Consider the following 17,436-nt stretch of genomic DNA (forward strand, 5'->3'; position numbering starts at 1 on the left):
AATTTTTATGTAGGAATGCATGTGATTTTGAAAAATGAGAGAAGTTATACTCAAAATAGAATGTCAAGTAGCATTTAAGGAGAGCATAATTTTAATTATTGATTAAGGAATAACCACTACATTAATGATTATTTTTTATTTGCAGTCAATTATAATTCGTCATAAAGCTTATGTTTTAAAAAAATAGAAATTTCAAGTCAAATGTCAGATTTTTAAGAGTATTTTATTGTGAATTTCAAATATAAAAAGAAATAAATATACTCATATGCCTATCCATTAGCTTGAAGAAACATTACTTATATAATTGAAGCCCGTTTTGTATCCTTTCCTGATCCTTTCCCACCCAGGGTAACTGTTATTTTGAAATTGGTATTTATCGTTACCTTAACATTAGATTTTTATTACCGTGGTTTTTGTAGCCGTAATGGCATTTAAAGGGAAAAATATATTGAATGTAATTCCTATTTTAATTTGCTTCATTTTGTCTTTATATAACTTAGGACATTTTTATAATAGCATACTTTTTCTAAAGTCATCTATATTTGCTAATTGACAATAAATTTCACAAGAGTCGAGGTCAGCTAATGGATTGTTATTATTTTGTTTAGTAATATACCAGATTATAATTTATAGTTTATACTGTAAATATACTACAGTATGAGAATTCAAACATAGACGTAGGTTATATTCAAATTGACTGCCTCTTCTTAGATATGACAATACTAAACTATATAACAACAGCAGTTAATAGCGTTAGTTAATTTTCTGAAGTTGCTTACAGCTTTCACTGCTTTATTTTATAGTTTGCTTTGCAATGCTGAATATCCTGTTTTGTCCTCATGATACTTGAATGTATATTGAATGTTTTTATTAAGTTGTACTTTACAGATAAGTAATTCTCTTTTTATTTCTGTGCAGATGATCATCTGGTTGGAGAAGATGTTAGACAAAATAATTAGCATTTTCATCATATTTTTGTTAGTGATAGGAACCCTTCTCCTCGCCCTACTCCTGACTGCAAAGGTATAGTACAATTATAACTATTGCCATTGATAAACTCTTAATTGTTAGAATTGTAGAATGGATAAGAAGATAGCAGAAGCAGCATAGAAAATGTCACTTCGCTTATAAATATATATAACAGTATTTATCATTTTATTTATCATTTTCGTGTTACTGATTTTGCCATGTATTTGCCTAGTATATATTTTGAAATGCATTTTTATTATCATCAAAATCCTCAGCAGTAAATGCAGGTAAAAAAATTGAGATGGAGGATCAAGTGGCTTCTTCTGTCAGTGGGAAACTATGATCTGGTGTCATGGCTCCTACTCGAGTTAGTGCCCTGTCGGTTAGATCGGAAGTTTTGACTAGCTCCTCCCCTCGTGTCTTTGGTCTTTCTGTTAACATATCATAGAATCTACATTTCTCCCTTTGCAGGACCTTTCAGCTTACATTTTCTCTCCCTCTTGGTTCAGACCGCTATAACAGAATAGCATAGAAGAGGTGGCTTAAACAACAAATATTTTTTTCTCACAGTCTCAAAGGCTGGAAGCCCCAGATCAGGAGCCAGCATGGTTGAGTTCTTGGAGAAGGCCCTCTTCCTGGTTTAAAGCTGGCTGTCTTATTGTATTCTCACATGGCAGAGAGAACGATCATCTCCCCTGTGCCCTTCTTATAAGGACACTAATCCCATTTGTGAAAGCTTCACCCTCATGACCCGATTACCTGCCAGAGGCCTCACCTCTTAGCCATCACAGTGGAGGTTAGGTTTTCAACATCTGCATTTTGGGGGCGAGGTGCAATACAAACATTCAGTCCATAATGCCCCTCTTTCATCTCATCAAAGGAAATTATTCTCCAAAGTGCATCTAAAAGTTTATCTCTCCAGTGGGGTCTCTTAACTGACTTTTTTCCCCTGATATCTATGGTGTATGTTAATCTTTAGTTTATCTGAACTTCGCTCAACTCCACATCTTAGGATTTGATAAGTTCTTGAGGAATCATGAAGCTTACATGAAATCATGGAATGAAAAATTTTTACTTAGTGTTATAGAGATAGAGCAGTAACTGTGATTGATGGGTGATCTAATATGGCACAGTTTGCTTAAGGATTTCATCGTTTCTTGCTATGTCACTTCTCTCCTTGGAAGTCGTGTTCTCAGCATTCTCAGCCTCAGTGTGCCTTCAGTCCTGCTCCTAAAAACCTGTTCTCTCAGACCCTCTGTTTCCATCTCTATGCAGTTCTTATCTGTCCTTTGGTTATTAATCTCGTATAGACACGTACAGACTATATAGACTCGTTTAGAGACCTTTCTTTGTATTTGTCATGTTTCACCTAATCCTGCCACAGTACAGTCTTACCTTTCATTGTAGTTCTTAGAGAAGCCTCTCACCAGTATGGTCTTGTGGATTTTTTTCCTTCTCTTTCTCCTCTCCTACTCTTCTATTTCATTTTCTCTTCTTTGTCTCTTTTCATAGGGTCTTGCTTGCCCATCTCAATTATGTTCATCTTTCAAGTCCTTTTTCTTTGTTCATTCTATTCAGTGAGCTTTTGCTTCCCCGAACTTTGGTAACATGTTACTTAACCACTTTGTCATTTAGGACTCATGCAAACTGAGCTTTTGAGGGAAACTTACTGGTTATCTAGTTTATTCTCCCAGCCGATAAAGGGATTGTTCTCTAAAACACCATGACATTGTCTACATTCATGTTTAATAGACATCTCAAATGTAACACATCAAAACTGAATTTCAGACCTTCCCTTAACTTGTTTGTTCTTACAGTCATCCCATTTCAGTAAATGACAACTCCATTTAACTTGCTTAGGTGAAAAGCCTCAGGCTCATCCTTGACTACTTTCTTTCTTTTGTATCTAAATCCTGTTAGAGGATCCTTTTTAGCTCCATCTTCCTAATAATATAGCTTAGGGTAAAGGAGAGTGAGGATGTCAGGTAATTGCTCTCTATAGAAAGCAAAAATAAAATGGTATAAAAATTTTAAAGACCCCACATATCAGGGCATTGGAAAATGACCACTTAGGCAATAACTTGAGGAGTATTTGCTCATGGAAAACTGCTGCTGCACTTGGTAAAAATGGGTAGTTTGTGGCTTTCCTGTTTGGAGTTATTTTCATCTTGCCTTGCTTGGGCTGCAGAAACTTGCAGCTTCTCTGTGGGAGGCAGTAGACTTGGTTTGGGGCTGGCAACAGAGCAGTTGTAAATTAAAGGGGGGAAAGTCTAGAAGCAAGAAAGCTGTAGAAAGGCTGAAATAAATAAACTACACATCTTAGACTGATTGCTAAATTAAGCATGTGGACGGGAGACCCCACGGAGTCCTCTAAATATTGAAAGTCTGGGGAGATTTGCAAATTTGTGCCTTTGATTGTATTTTTCAACTCTCACACATTCCATGTTTCAAAGGAGGAAGCTTTCTTATGTGAACAATAACTGCTGCCAAAATCATTTGCTGACTGCTAAGCTGTGCAGGTTCAGGAAAAATCCTTAGGGAGCTAGGCTTTTAAAAAAAAAAACAAAACAGAGCAGAGACATCAGTGGCAGAGAAGACAGACTTTTTTTAAAGTTGATTACAGATAAGTTAATTGTTTACTGAAACAAAATAACAATAGTTCTCAGAAGAAAAAAAATGGAATCCAGAGTTGCTACAGTATATTTTTAATGTTTCATTTTTAACCAGAAATTACTAGACATAGAAAGAAATGGAAGAGTGTCTTATAATGAGGACAGGAGGAGAACCAGTGGGAAAAAAGTAGACACTTAAGTGGCCCAGATGTTGGATTTAGCTGAAAAGTCTTTGAAGCTACTATTATAAATATATTCAAGGAATTAATGAAAAGTGTGTTAGGAATGAGTAAACAAATGCAGACTCTCAGCAGAAAAATGGAGACTAAAAACAGAACCAAATAGTAATCCTAGGTCTGAAAAGGGCGATGACAAATGGAAAATTCGCTAGATAAGTTCAACAGCAGATCTGAGATCCAAAAAAAAGAATTAGGAAACTTGAAGAAATATCAGTAGAAAGGATCCGATATGAAGAACAAACAGATTTTTTAAATACTGGATAAGTGGAACCTCAGATATCTGTGGTACAACATCAGAAATTCTAACAGACATATAATTGGCACCCCAGAAGGTGACAAGAGAAAGAGAAAAAAGTATAAAAGATATCAAACTGCTGAAAGCCGAAGATAAAGAGAAACTCTTGAAGGAAAGAAGAGAAAAACTGCATATCACACACGAGGAACAACAAAACAATTAATGACTTAATTCTCATAATAAATAGGGAATACCAGAAGACATTGTAATGACATATTTAAAGTCTTGTGGGGAAAATTTATTAAGCAAGAATTTTATATTCAGTGAAAATATTTTTTAAAAGGCAAAATAAAAAGAAAACATTTCTAGATAAACTGAAACTGAGGGAATTTATTGACAGCAGACCTGTACTGTAAGGAATGCCAAAGAAGGTCCCTCAGATAAGAAAAATGACTCTAGAAATAACATCCAAAGTGAGAAGTAAAGAGCACCTAGTAAATATATGGATATATTTAAAAGTTACATTTTCACCTCTCAATTTATTTAAACAATATATGACTAAGAAAAATTGTAAAAAAATTGTAGCTTATACATAAATGAAATATGTATATGTCTACACACATATCCATAGCACAAAGAAGAAAAAATGGAAATGAAAGTATACTGGTAAGAAGTTTCTATAAATATTTTACTGGAAGTAAGTCAGTATTAGTTTGAAGTAGATCGTGATAAATTAAAGGTGTGATAAATTTAAGATGAGTAGCAACACAAATTTTACGGGTACCGAAATGGTATAGTAAGAAATGATTGCTTAACACAAAAGAAGGCAGTAAAAGAGGTGAGACAGACAGAAAACAAATAGGAAAATGGCAGACATAAATCTAGCCATATCAACACTTACATTAAATGTGAGGCAACTAAACAGAAGGCAGAGATTTTCAGACTGAATATAAAAAAACAGGTTCCAACTAAGTGGTATCTATAAGATATACACTTTAAAATCAAAGATTTGATAATAAAAGGATGAAAAAAGACCATGCAAACTGTCAACATAAGAGATGTGGTGATTATATTAATGACAGGCAGCATAATTTAAACAAGAAACTAGAGCTAAATAGGGACCTTTCATAATGATCAAAATTAGTCTTGCAGTAAGAGTAACAATTATGAATATATATGTTTCAACAATAGAGCTCTAAAATACATGAAACAAAATATTCAGAATTAAGAGATAATCAATGATTATAGTAGGGATTGAATAATATTCCTCTTGCAATAATTAGAAGAATAAGTAAATAGAAGATTAGTAAGGAAATAAAAGCCTTGAGAAACACTGTCCATTTGACCAAATTGACAGCAGCAGAATCATGTTCTTTTTAAATAAATGTGGAATATTCACTGGGATAAACCAAATACTCAATATGCTTAAAAAGTTTAAACAAAGTAAAATCATATAGAGCATGTTCCGTGACACTGGCTTGTTCCTTTTGTTATCTCCCTCATTTTGTTGGTTATTGGGCAAGGTAAAATCAGAGCAGTTTCAGTTGGCTTTTTTTTCCTCAGAAACCTTACTCAGTTGCTTATTTGCCTATGTATCTCCTTGAATTATAACTCTACAAGCTCATGTAGTATTGATATTGCATACATATATTTACATTATATGCAAATATATACATACTACATACACATGTGAACTAAACATATTTAAATTTATATTGAGTAGATGTGTATTTGTATGTATCTGTTTACATATTTTTCTCTTTAATTGTTGAGCTGCTTGAAGGCAAGGAGCTGTTATGTACGCGTTTTATTTCCCATAGTGTGTCGTAGATTATTATGTATAGCAGCTGTTCAGTGCAGGTTTCTGAATTAATTGCAGCTAAGATGTATTGTCATTTGACTCTAAAAGTATTGTTCCAATAGTAGTGTAGGAAAATAAATGTTAAATTGGATTTATTTTTTTATTGAGATTCTTTTCTCTCCTTATCCATAATACAGGTGCATCAAGAGAGTGTACACATGATAGAAGTCACAAGCAGTTTGATTAATGAAACTCTAGCAAATCACCCTGAGTGGGCAAAGTAAGAATATTGTTTTGCATCAGAAATAGAGATGAATGACCTAGGTTCAGCATCTGTTTGCATGAAGTGGTCTTCATTGATGCAGCTATCATGGAAAAGAAAAGATAGCATTTGCGAAAGCTTTGATGAATGTTGTCATATTTGCATAAGAATTGCAAGTAATATGGGAGAGGGGGTGTTGGGGAAGTGCTTAAGATTTTGGAAATAATTTATATTAAATGATACTTTATATTTGAATGGAGATTTACAGTTTCCAAGATGTTAATAATTTACAAAGTATTGTCACCTACGTTGTGACCTGTTTTCCTCACAGTGTGTGGTAAGTTGAAGAGATTATTGGTATATCACAGATGAAGAAAGAGGATTGAGGGTTAAGGAGATCGAAATAATAATCCACCAATAGCAGAGTCAGTGTTTCTGATCAATTATGGGAGCTTTCCAACATACTATGTAGTCCTTCAAGTTTCTATAGAATTACTGACATATTTCTGAATTGTATCATTTTGGCAAACTGTGGCTCAGGACCAAATCCAGCCACCTTTGTTTTTGAAATAAAGTTTCATTAGAACACACCCATAGCCATTCATTACCATATTGTCTATAACTATTTTGGACTGCAAGAGCAGACTGAATTGAGTAGTTGTGACACAAAACCTCTGTCCCAAAAACCATAAAATATTTACTCTCTAACCCTTCACAGAAAAAATTAGCTGACCCCTGTCTTAGAGGATCTCTTTGTGTACTTGTTTAATTTGGCTTCTGTGAGAGGGTTTTATGTCTGTAGGGAATGGTTAGCAGAGCTAAGCTGTTCATCTAATTGAACTTGATGACAAATTGCTTGGTCTCCTTTTTTACAAACCCTAAGATAGTCACTAAGTTAGGAAATATCTGCCAGTTTTATGATTATAAATTGAAATTTAACTTGGTTTTCTCCTTTGACTTGACTATATGTCTTTATATAAACCTGCTTAGAGCATTTCTTTACTTGAGCTAGGTTGAAATCATATTCGAATATTTTTAAAAGGACTTCTTTCAAAATACATTTTAACACACTTATCTCCTTTACCCAGAGCATTACCCAGTAATTCTATAGAAACATGAAAGTGCTTTTCTTCAGTATTTATTGTTATAAATTGTGGTATATTCACACAATAATGCATAATTTTGCATTAAGTAAAAATGAATGATTAGTTTCTGTAACACATAAATGAATTTTAGAATAATTATGCTGAGTGAAAGAAGTCAGGCAAAAGAGAGTCCATAGAAAGTGGTACCATTTATGTAAAGTTCTAGAAAATGCAAACTGGTCTATAGTGACAGAAAGATTGGTGGTTAGGGTTGTGGATAGGGTTGGGCTCCAGGGGAGAGCACAAATATTCAGGAAGACTTATGAGGAATAGATATGTTCATTATCTTAATTAAGAATATAAGAAGAGGCTTCATGAGGTTTCATCCTAGAATAGTCTTTGAACCTGCACTACAGAGAAAAGATGGAGGGGGAGATTCAAGACTGGAGCCTTTTAAATCAGTTAAATGCTAGAGTAAACCAGGTGAGGTGATGAAGCCCTGATTGTGGACAGTTATAGTGGCAGTGAAAGTGACAGATTTTTAAGCTCTTGAGAGGGTCATTTGGTGATTAATTGGGTATAGGAGGAAGAAATCTAGTGTGCTTCATAGGTTTCTAGCTTAGAAAGTTAGTGAATGATGATGGATTCACTAATATAGGAAACAGCAGATTTAGTGGAAAAAATAATTCACCTTTTTTACCTGTTGAGTTTGAGGTGTCTGAGGTAAATATAAGTAGAGGCATCCAGTAGGCCATTGATATGTTGGTGTGTAGTTCAGAAGAGAGATTGGGAGTAAAATTTAAAAATTGGCAGCCTTACTGTCTAAAGGGCTCCTTCTATTTCATGATCGTTCTTCTGTAGTAAAAATAAATCCAAATCTCTTCTGTACTGGTTTTCAATTGTTGTAGCACCATCTCTACTGCTTTATTGAAGGCATAACCAATCTGGAGAGGTCCAGATCAAGAGAAGTTATAGAAAGGTGGCTGTTTTTATTTCATTTAAATTTTGAAATAATTTTAGACTCATAGGGAGTTGCAAAGAAATGTACGCAAAAGCCCCCACGGACTCTTCACCTCCTCAGTGTCGTCATCTTGTATAACTATAGTACAATAACAAAACCGAGAAACTGACATTGGTGCAATACACAGACCTTCAGATTTCGCTGGTTTTATATGCACTCGTGTGTGTATGTATGTGTGTTCTCTGTAATTTTGTCATATGTGTAGCTTCCTATAAGCTGCCAACATCAAGACAGAGAACTGTTCCATCATCATAAGTTCCATCATGCCACCCCTCTATAGCCACACCTACCCTCTACCTACTCCTTTAGTAGGTCCCCACTCTTGGCAACCAATAATCTGTTTCAAGAATAGTATATAAGTTGAATCATAGAGTAGTCAGCCTTATGAGATTGGCTTTTTTTTTTTTTTTTGACTTAGCATAATTCCCTTTGAAGTCTATCAAAGATGTTGCATCAATAGTTGTTTCTTTTCATTGCTGAGTATTATTCCATGTAAGAGGATTGTAAAAAGCTGTTTAAACTTTGGTGATTTGTGGGTCTGATTCTTTTGCAGCAAAAGGAGCCCTTTAGATATTAAGGCTGACAATTTTTTTAACTTCACTCCAGATCTCAGTGGGGATGGACATGAATTAATAGTAATGGTTTCTTGCAAATCTCGGTGTCCAGTAGATTTCTGCCCCGAAGAAGGCAGTTACCCTTGTGGGATGTTTATGTGGATATTCCTAGTTGAGGGAATATAGTTAAGAATTGATCAGACATGTTATACATGCCCCACGTAGGCATCCTGACTTCCCATGGATGTGCTTGGTAAGATGGTATGTAAACTATAAATACTTAGGGTAGGATCATCCTAGCAGAGCTTCAGAGACAATGAAGTTGAACTCAGAGCACATCTCAATACTTGTCTTGGACAATTCTGTTAGTCTGGAACCCATTTTCTACTTTCTGTTGGCTCTGTTCAAGTCTGTTTATTCTTGGGACCCTCCTTAGGAGATGGCACTAAGAAGCTACTGAATGCCACTTAGCAATGCCATTACTTGGGAGGAACCCAGTAGGCTAAGCTGTTTTTAATTGAGGCTGTTCTCTTGGAAGGTCATAGAGATTAATATTTACCCAGGAAGGTGAGGGTAGGCCAGTCCAAATTATAGGAACTTGGTTTCTACTGAGAGTAAGAGAGTTAGATTGGCTGAGATAGCAAATATCCTAAGGAAGGAGCTCACTTTAGAGGCTGTGGTTGGCTGGGTTTCCAACTATTTCTGATGCTGCTGGTCCATGGACCACACTTTGAGAGCCACTGTTTTGAGTCCCAGAACCACTTCCTCTGATGCCGAATAAGGCAGATGACCCACGGATAGAGAAACCCAGCAGAGCAGAGTGAAAGGATGGTTCTGGGAAAAGTGGGTCTAAAAGATAAAGCTTGAAAAGTAATCTCAAATATTAGAATTAGGCCAATTAGGCCTAATTCTAAGTCAAGGATTCCTGCACATGATTCATTTGTATCTGTGTGTTGACTAGTCAATAGTTTGTCAGTTACTGATTGTTTAAATATGTTGTGTTTGAAGAGTTATTGGTTCAGTACACTAAAAGTGTACAAATTTTTTCATTTTTTTCTTTATTTTTAAATTAGTTGGCTTCCTGAGGCTCAGGTAGTCCAAAGAGCCCTCAATTCTGCAGCTAACAACGTGTATCAGTATGGACGAGAATGGATAACTCACAAGGTAAGGGAAGAGCCTCTCTTCGTGGCTTTCTTTTTGCAAAGCCTTCATTGGTAGTGATTTCTTCCTTTAATAAAGCATAAAATGAGATTTCTGTTTAGAACAATTGTATTTTTGCAATAGGTTTATATCTACCAGTCAGCAAGTAATATACAATGAAATTAAACCTTCTGGATGATGACACTGAGTAGTGCTAGTAGCCTGAACAACCTGAGAAGTTGGCCATTTGCTTCTTGTTCAAGATAGATCTGATTCATTATTTGTGCATTAGGAAGGAATGCTCACTAAGCTCAGGTGGTCAAAAAGGCTTTGTGGGAGTAAAAAAGTATTAGCGCAAATTAAATTTTATTATTTGCTGGTTAACTGTGCTTTGCAGTTTCCAATTTGCTTCATTTAGTCTTTCCAAGAAACCTTCAGTAGTGTGAATTATTTTGTCCACTTTACAAAGAAACACAGTCAGTAAGGCTAGGTTAATTCCCATGGTCATGTAGTAAATAGAAGAGCTTGATTTCAAACTGAAGACTATTCCAAATCCCTAGCTCTTTCCAGTGCAGTATGCTAGAAGTGTGTGTCCGGAACTGAATAAAGTATGTTAACATGGCAGCTGAGATAAACCTTGAAGGAATGATAGGTCTTAGATGCATAAAGAGAATGAAGGGTGTATTTTAAGAAGTGATATATGTGAGCCAAGATGTAGCAGCAAGAGTGTGCTTGGGAGATGAACTCGACTGAAGCTTTGTGAAGGGGAAATGACAGGAGAAGACATAACTGTAACAGTTAAGGATCAGATTCCATGATACGGATTTGGCATATCCTCCCCACCTCCTGAGGATGGGGAAAAGTGGTAAACCAGAAAGTCACCACTCTCCTGGAGCATATACCCTGGTGAGAGGAGACAAACATTAAACATGCAAATAAATAAGACTTTCACATCTAAAAGTGCGGAGACCAGGGTAAACAGGGTAGTGTGGTAGAGTGAACCAAGGTGATGTTTTAGCAGGAATGGCCAGAGAGCGTCTCTGAAGTGACATTTCCACTGAGACTGGAATTTGCCCAGATCTGGTAATTAGTGAATTTATAAAGATCTGATAAAAGAGTTTTAAGCTGAGGTATAGGGAATTCAAAGTCTCTTGAGATGGGAACAGGCTTGGTTGAGGGAAAGAAGGCAGGACAGTGTGTCCAGAATGGGGAATGTGGTAATGGGACAAGCCCTAGGTCATCATAAGAAATTGGGATTTTCTCTTAGTTACAAAGGTAAACATATGGATATAAAACAGAAAGGGATATGACCCAATTTAGGCTATTGAAAGCTCATTTTGGCTGCTTTATGGAGAAGGGGGCAAGAATGGAGAAGGCAAGGAGACAAGTTAAAATATTATTCCAATAGTTCAGGTGAAATATTGATAAGTTGGCTGGAACTGTGGAAGTAGAAATTGAGAGAAATGGTCATGTTTGGGATATATTTTTGAAGTTGTTCTGATCTCAAAAATTCATGATGTATTACTCATGGATTGGCTACAGAGTAAAAGGGAAGGAAGGTTTTGGTCTGGTGAAAGAAGAATAACCATGCCACTTTTGGAGATGGAAAGACTTGGAGGTGGTCGTGGGGTATATATGGGGGTTACAGATTCTGTTTGGGGCATATGAAGTTTGAGATAGTACTAAATAAGTAGAGATATCAAAAACTGTAAGTGGACATACACAGCTGGAGCCCAGGGGAAAGATCTGGGCTGTAGATGGAAGTTTGAGTATCATCGAATAGTACCCATGTGTTGGATGAGATGGCCTCTATTGGTTTGCTGGGGCTGCCATAACAAAGTGTCACGGACTGGGTAGCTTTAACCACAGAAATTTATTTTCTCATAATTCCAGAGGCAAGAAGTCCAAGATCTGAGGTGTCAGTAGAACTGGTTTCATCTGAGGCCTCTCCCCTTGGCTTGCAGATGTCCTATGGCTTCACATGGTCTTCCCTCTGTATATGTCTGTGTCCTTATCTTTTTTTTTTTTTCCCATTAAGGGATTAGGGCCCACCCTAATGACCTTATTTTACCGTATTTACTTCTTTAAAGACCCCATCTCCAAACAGTCACATTCTGAAGTGCTGGGCGTTAGGACTTCAACATACAGATAATGGAGGTGGGAGAAGGACACAATCGAGCCCTAAAGAAGAGGGTACATAGAAGAGGATCAAAGACAGACCACTGGAGTGCTTAAGGTTCTGACAGTCAGGAAAGGCAGCAGAGAAGATTGAGGGCGGAGTAGCCTGTGAGGTAGGAGGAAGACCAAACTGTGTGTGTCATAGAGGCCTAGAGAAGAAAATGTTTCAAGAAACACTTGGTCAGCTATGGCTAATGCGGCCAAGATTTCACATGAGTACTGAGAATTGCCCCCCATTTCATAGATGAGGTCATTTTTGTTAAGTCACACAACTCCAATGGCATTCTGACTGCCCTTGATGCTTTGTTTTTCATATGCAAAGAGTATGTCACATACTACCAACTGTATGTGTGGTTTACTGATTCTTTTAATGCAGTGGTGTGTCCATTAGACTCTGCGCTCTCTGGCTCAGTCTTCCTTGCAGGTAGCTATATTTATTATAGTGTCACAGGACAGTATTCTAGGTCTGCTATGGTTGATAGTGCCACAATTTTGAAAATAGTGTTTTATAGCGTGCTGTAGAATTATGCTGAACTCTCCTTTACCGTTAAAGTTGTAGTATTCTGAAGTTATTTATTCACTCTTGTGCTGGGATGGGACTGCTAAAGGAGATGTCAGTTTGAAATAGTGCTTTATTGCAATAAAGGCCACTGTGCAGACAGTCTCGAAAAGAGGCTGTGCATAACCACTTTCAGTTTCTTCTGGTTGAAAGAAAATCTCAGAAACTGATAGAAAAATGACAGAAAGAATTGGTAATAAGAAGTCTGTGAGTATCTGACAGTTATATAAAAGACAAATTTAAAGTAATTAAAGGAAATTAGACTGGGATAATAGTGGCTTTTAATTTTGGGGGGTGATTTGCTCTGTTAGGTGTCCTTTGTTCATAGATTATATAGGCCATAGTTGAAAGAACATTCGAGAACTTCTAATTCTGACTCTACCACTTAGCTGCATGACCGTGGGTGTGTCATAGATCTGTTTTCTAAATCTCTTCTCTGAAAAGAACAAAGGTGATGACAAAACTGTTTTCTGTCTAACTCTTAGGATTGTAAAGATCACATGATGTAGGCGAAAGCCATTTGCAAATTGTAAAATGTTTTGCAGAAACAAATGGCTTTTATATTCACTAATTTGTGTTTGGTTTATGAATAAGTCACATATAAAGGAAAACATTGGGCAGATACATTTGCATCGAATATGTCTAAGAGCTGATTCAAGTATCTATAAGGCCAGCATCAAGTGGGCAAAAGGTATGGCTAGGCCACACAAAAAGAAATACACGTTGAAAACCAAGATGGAAAATGGGCATTCTTGTCACTAAAGAAGAAAAGTATAAATAATTGGTTATCATTCCACACCCCTTAAATTACCTAAAAATTTATCAGTTAGTCTATAAGGCTTTGGGAAAATTGGTTCATTTATACTCTATTGGAAAGTATTGATACATTCCTTACAGAAGACAATTTAACGGCATAGCAAGAACCATTAAAATACTCATTTCCTTTGATCTTTGTACATTTTTCTTACTGTTAGTAATAAGAAAAATATTGTGTATCAAAATGTTCACTGCATTGTTACTACTTGTGACATTAAAAATTAGGGGCCATCTACATAGCCTATGATTTGGTAATGATTAGATAATAGCAAAACTTAATGAACTAATATGAAACTATTAAAAATAGAGACAAAGGCTAGCAATGAAGGTTAAATAGAATTGCTTATGATGCAAAAGAAAATACAGAATTCTAAATTATATCAATGTAAACAGGCAGAAAGTTGCAAAGGAAATGGAAAAATGGCAACAGTTATATTAAGGAAAGTGGGACTCCAAATCAGCGTTTGTCTTTTTAAAGTGTCTTTAATATTATCATGTGGTTTTAATAACAAATAATGTGTGGGCTAAAATACTGTAGTGAATAGCCTTTCTCTATGTTATCTCAGTGTGCTTGATTCTCACAAATGTTGAAGCCGGTCTACTTAGTCATAACTTTAGACACAACATCTCTCAGCAAACTGAGGGAGATATTTGTGTTTATAGCTAAGGTTTTAGAATTTTATTTAAAGTTCTGTGGCAATTCTTAATAATAGCGATAAATGTAGCATGAAACTTATGTCTAATGGGTGAGCACTGGGGTCACATGGACAGATTTTTCTCTGGGCAGGTCAGATCAGAGATGTTACTTATCATTGTACCATTTTCCTATAGCCTGAAGTAGCTCACCTCAAGACCTAAGGATGGAGGAAAGAGAAAAGAAGCAAGAGAGAGAGGAAATTTACTGAGAATGTTAAGGAGTAGATTTTATGAACAGAGCACAGTTGTGGCTAGAGGCAATTAAATAGTCTGGAACATTTTAGTTTGATTTGGAAGAAATGTAAAGACCCAGCATGTATTAATTTTATTGGATTATTGCCTGAAATATTAAACCAGATAATATCTGTATTTCTTTCAGCTTCATAAAATTCTTGGCGATAAGGTGAACAATACTGCTGTAATTGAAAAGCAAGTACTAGAACTTTGGGACAGACTGTATCATTCTTGGTTTGTGAAGGTAAGGTGTTTTAGCTAAGGATTTCAGTTATAAACTAATAAAGTCCTTTTATGTATCTGTCGACTAGATAGGATCGTATTGACACTAGGACTTCATTTATTGAAATTTTTAAGCCGCAAAATCTTAAACCTTAAGCCGCTAAGTCATTGTGAGTTGAGGGTTAATTTCCATGGCAGAATCCGCCAGTCCCTCTGCTCCACCCATGTTCCATCGTCTGTTCGTTACCATCAGCAGCATCTCATCATCTAGACTGGCTCTGTGCAGTAGAAATGTAAAGCAAGCCACAGATGTAATATTAATTTTCTTAGTGGCCACACTAAAAAAACTAAGAATAAACAGGTGAAATGAATTTTAATAATTACTTAATCCAGAAATTCAATGTATTATCATGTCAGTGAGTAAAATAATTTATTCAGATATTTTATTTTATTTATTTTTTTTCGTATCTTGGAAATCTGTTGTGTATTTTACACTAACAGCACATTTTAGTTTTTGGATTTGCAGCATTTTAAGTGCTTAGTAACCACATGTGGCTACTGTTTTGGAAAGTATAGCTATAGACATTAAGAACTTTCTCTTTGAGGAAGTGCAAATAGATCCAGACATTTAAGAATCTTTACTTTAAGTCAACTTGTGTGCTACTTGTGCTGATGTATTCTTACTTAAGAATTTATGATGGAAAAATATCATTTTCCATTAAATAAAAAAGTGACAGTTTTAAAAGCAACGGGTTGTGCCGGGCTATGCTACGCCAGGCTGGCAGGGCCTGTGAGCCATCGGGAACTGTGTTGTTGAAGACTCCTGTCCAGTGGGGAAGGAGGTGGAGAGTGGGGCAGAGTTAGTGGTGATTTTTCCCACGGTTGGTCTAAGGAAAGGAGGGCATATATAAATCTCTCATCTTGGTAGTGGAGAGGAGGGCTCAATTTTAAATTTATTTCTTAGTGACCTGTTTGGGATTGTATACTCTTATCCTGAGAGCAGCTGAAGGAAAAGTGTTGATTTTGTGGATTTCAAAGACTGAGAGTTAAAACTAATTGAGGAATCTCTAGGTAGATATCTGCTGAAGAAGCAGACAATAAGGTTGTGTCTATTTCTTCTTGAAACTAATAATAAAATTATTAAAATATTTAAACGTAAAGTAATGCAAAATTTTTCACTTTTGTGCACTTGCTAAAGCGCTCAAGTGGACCTTAAACAAAATAGGCTATTAATATTTTCTATTCTGTAGGTTAAGATGGAGATTTCACATCTGAACTGTTTTATTCCATAGAACGTAACACATTCTGGAAGGCACAAAGGACACAAGATGCACATGAATCGTCAGAATAGCTGGCTAGGAGACATTCTGGACTGGCAGGATATCGCCTCCTTCGTTCATGAGAACATTGAGACGTTTCTTTCGGTAAGAAATACTATTCATAGTTAAACTGGACTTAAAATAAAAAACTAAAAAATGTTTATTCTCATCTTTCTTTACACACTTAAAGGCCTTTTAGTTATCCTGTTTTTAATGCCGCGACATTTACACTTTTGAAAATTCTAAATGCACTAGAAAGATGTTCAAAAGTCATAGACCTCAGATATAGCTCCAGCTGATACACCCTTTGTGTCTGAAGAGTAAACAAAAGATGCTGAATCAGGAAGCACATGCACGATACTGTGGCTCTTAGATTCTGAAATAGATATCCTCGTCCCCCTCGGATGACCAGAATGTGCCCAGCTGGACCACTAGAGAGGGAGCTATCTTTCTGGTGGGTGAAACCCTTTGGCAGATGGAAATATGCTTTTCTCCGCTGGCCACCATCCACCGCTGCATTTTTTTTAAACAAAGAATGGAGGGCAGCGAGGAATAGTTTGCAGTGTAGCTAAATTTTAACGATCGCTCTTTATTCTGTAGTTTACTTTGTGAGGTGTCTCGGCTTGCGGCTTTTAACAGAGATTAGAATAATTTTCTTACGCATAAACTTATGACTTTCATCAAGCTGACAGATGTTGAGATTCGCAATGCTAGATTTTTTAAATTTAATTTTTATCAAGATAATACATGACCATAGCTGAAAAATCAAAAATGCTTTAGGATTTTTATTAAAAAATGCTCCTCCACTTCATCTCACTCTCCAGAAACAGCTATCAATTCTTTTAGCTTTGTCTGAGCATTTCAAAATAATGTTTTACAATTTTAGATACTATCGTTTGGCATTCTGATATGGAAGATGAAGGTAAAGGTGTGACTTTTTTTATAAGTCCCTCAGTGCTCTCTTCCACTTCCTTTAGGATTTTCTTACAGCTCCTCTGGTTCTTTCCTCCATCCCAACACACACTTTCCCTTCCTCCCATCCACCTCGTAGAGCTGTAGCAGTTTGAAATGACATCTGTTTACCTCTGCCATCACACTTCACACCAGCAGCTCTTGCTTGTATCTGAACCTTCCTGCCTAATCTCCTTGAGCGCACAAAAAGGTTACTTGATATTGGTGATTACCAGTGTACAGTTAATGTATTCAGTTACTTTCTTAAGATATTACCATAGGACATTTTCTATCAGTATGACCCAGAAACTATTTTAAATGTTTTATTGATAAAAATTCCAGAATGACAGAGGCCCCCAAAGAATTCTTGTCAAAATCACAAGTAAGGGCATTGTTGGTTTGTTTCTTGGAATCAGTGGCATTTATTCATTCATTCTCTATCCCACAGGGTCACACAGTCAATTATGCATATTTTTGTAGGCATTGCGAAACATTTTCAAGATTTTATGTAAGGAGTTTTTGTAAATGAAACCAGCCTGCCAA

General features: G+C 36.1%; 1 protein-coding gene across 1 annotated transcript in view; it reads left to right on the forward strand.

Annotated features, from left to right (window-relative positions):
* The window catches only part of TMEM245 (transmembrane protein 245), an 85,183-nt gene that overhangs the window by 31,605 nt on the left and 36,142 nt on the right, over positions 1 to 17,436 (forward strand). The window contains exons 7-11 of the mRNA XM_036238613.1: positions 919 to 1,023; positions 6,054 to 6,136; positions 9,852 to 9,942; positions 14,547 to 14,645; positions 15,916 to 16,047. Of these exons, the coding sequence (XP_036094506.1) occupies positions 919 to 1,023; positions 6,054 to 6,136; positions 9,852 to 9,942; positions 14,547 to 14,645; positions 15,916 to 16,047 (510 nt within the window). The remainder of the gene's footprint in view (positions 1 to 918; positions 1,024 to 6,053; positions 6,137 to 9,851; positions 9,943 to 14,546; positions 14,646 to 15,915; positions 16,048 to 17,436) is intronic.

The sequence above is a fragment of the Rousettus aegyptiacus genome, unplaced genomic scaffold (assembly GCF_014176215.1).
Source record: "Rousettus aegyptiacus isolate mRouAeg1 unplaced genomic scaffold, mRouAeg1.p scaffold_m13_p_3, whole genome shotgun sequence".
NCBI lineage: Eukaryota > Metazoa > Chordata > Mammalia > Chiroptera > Pteropodidae > Rousettus > Rousettus aegyptiacus.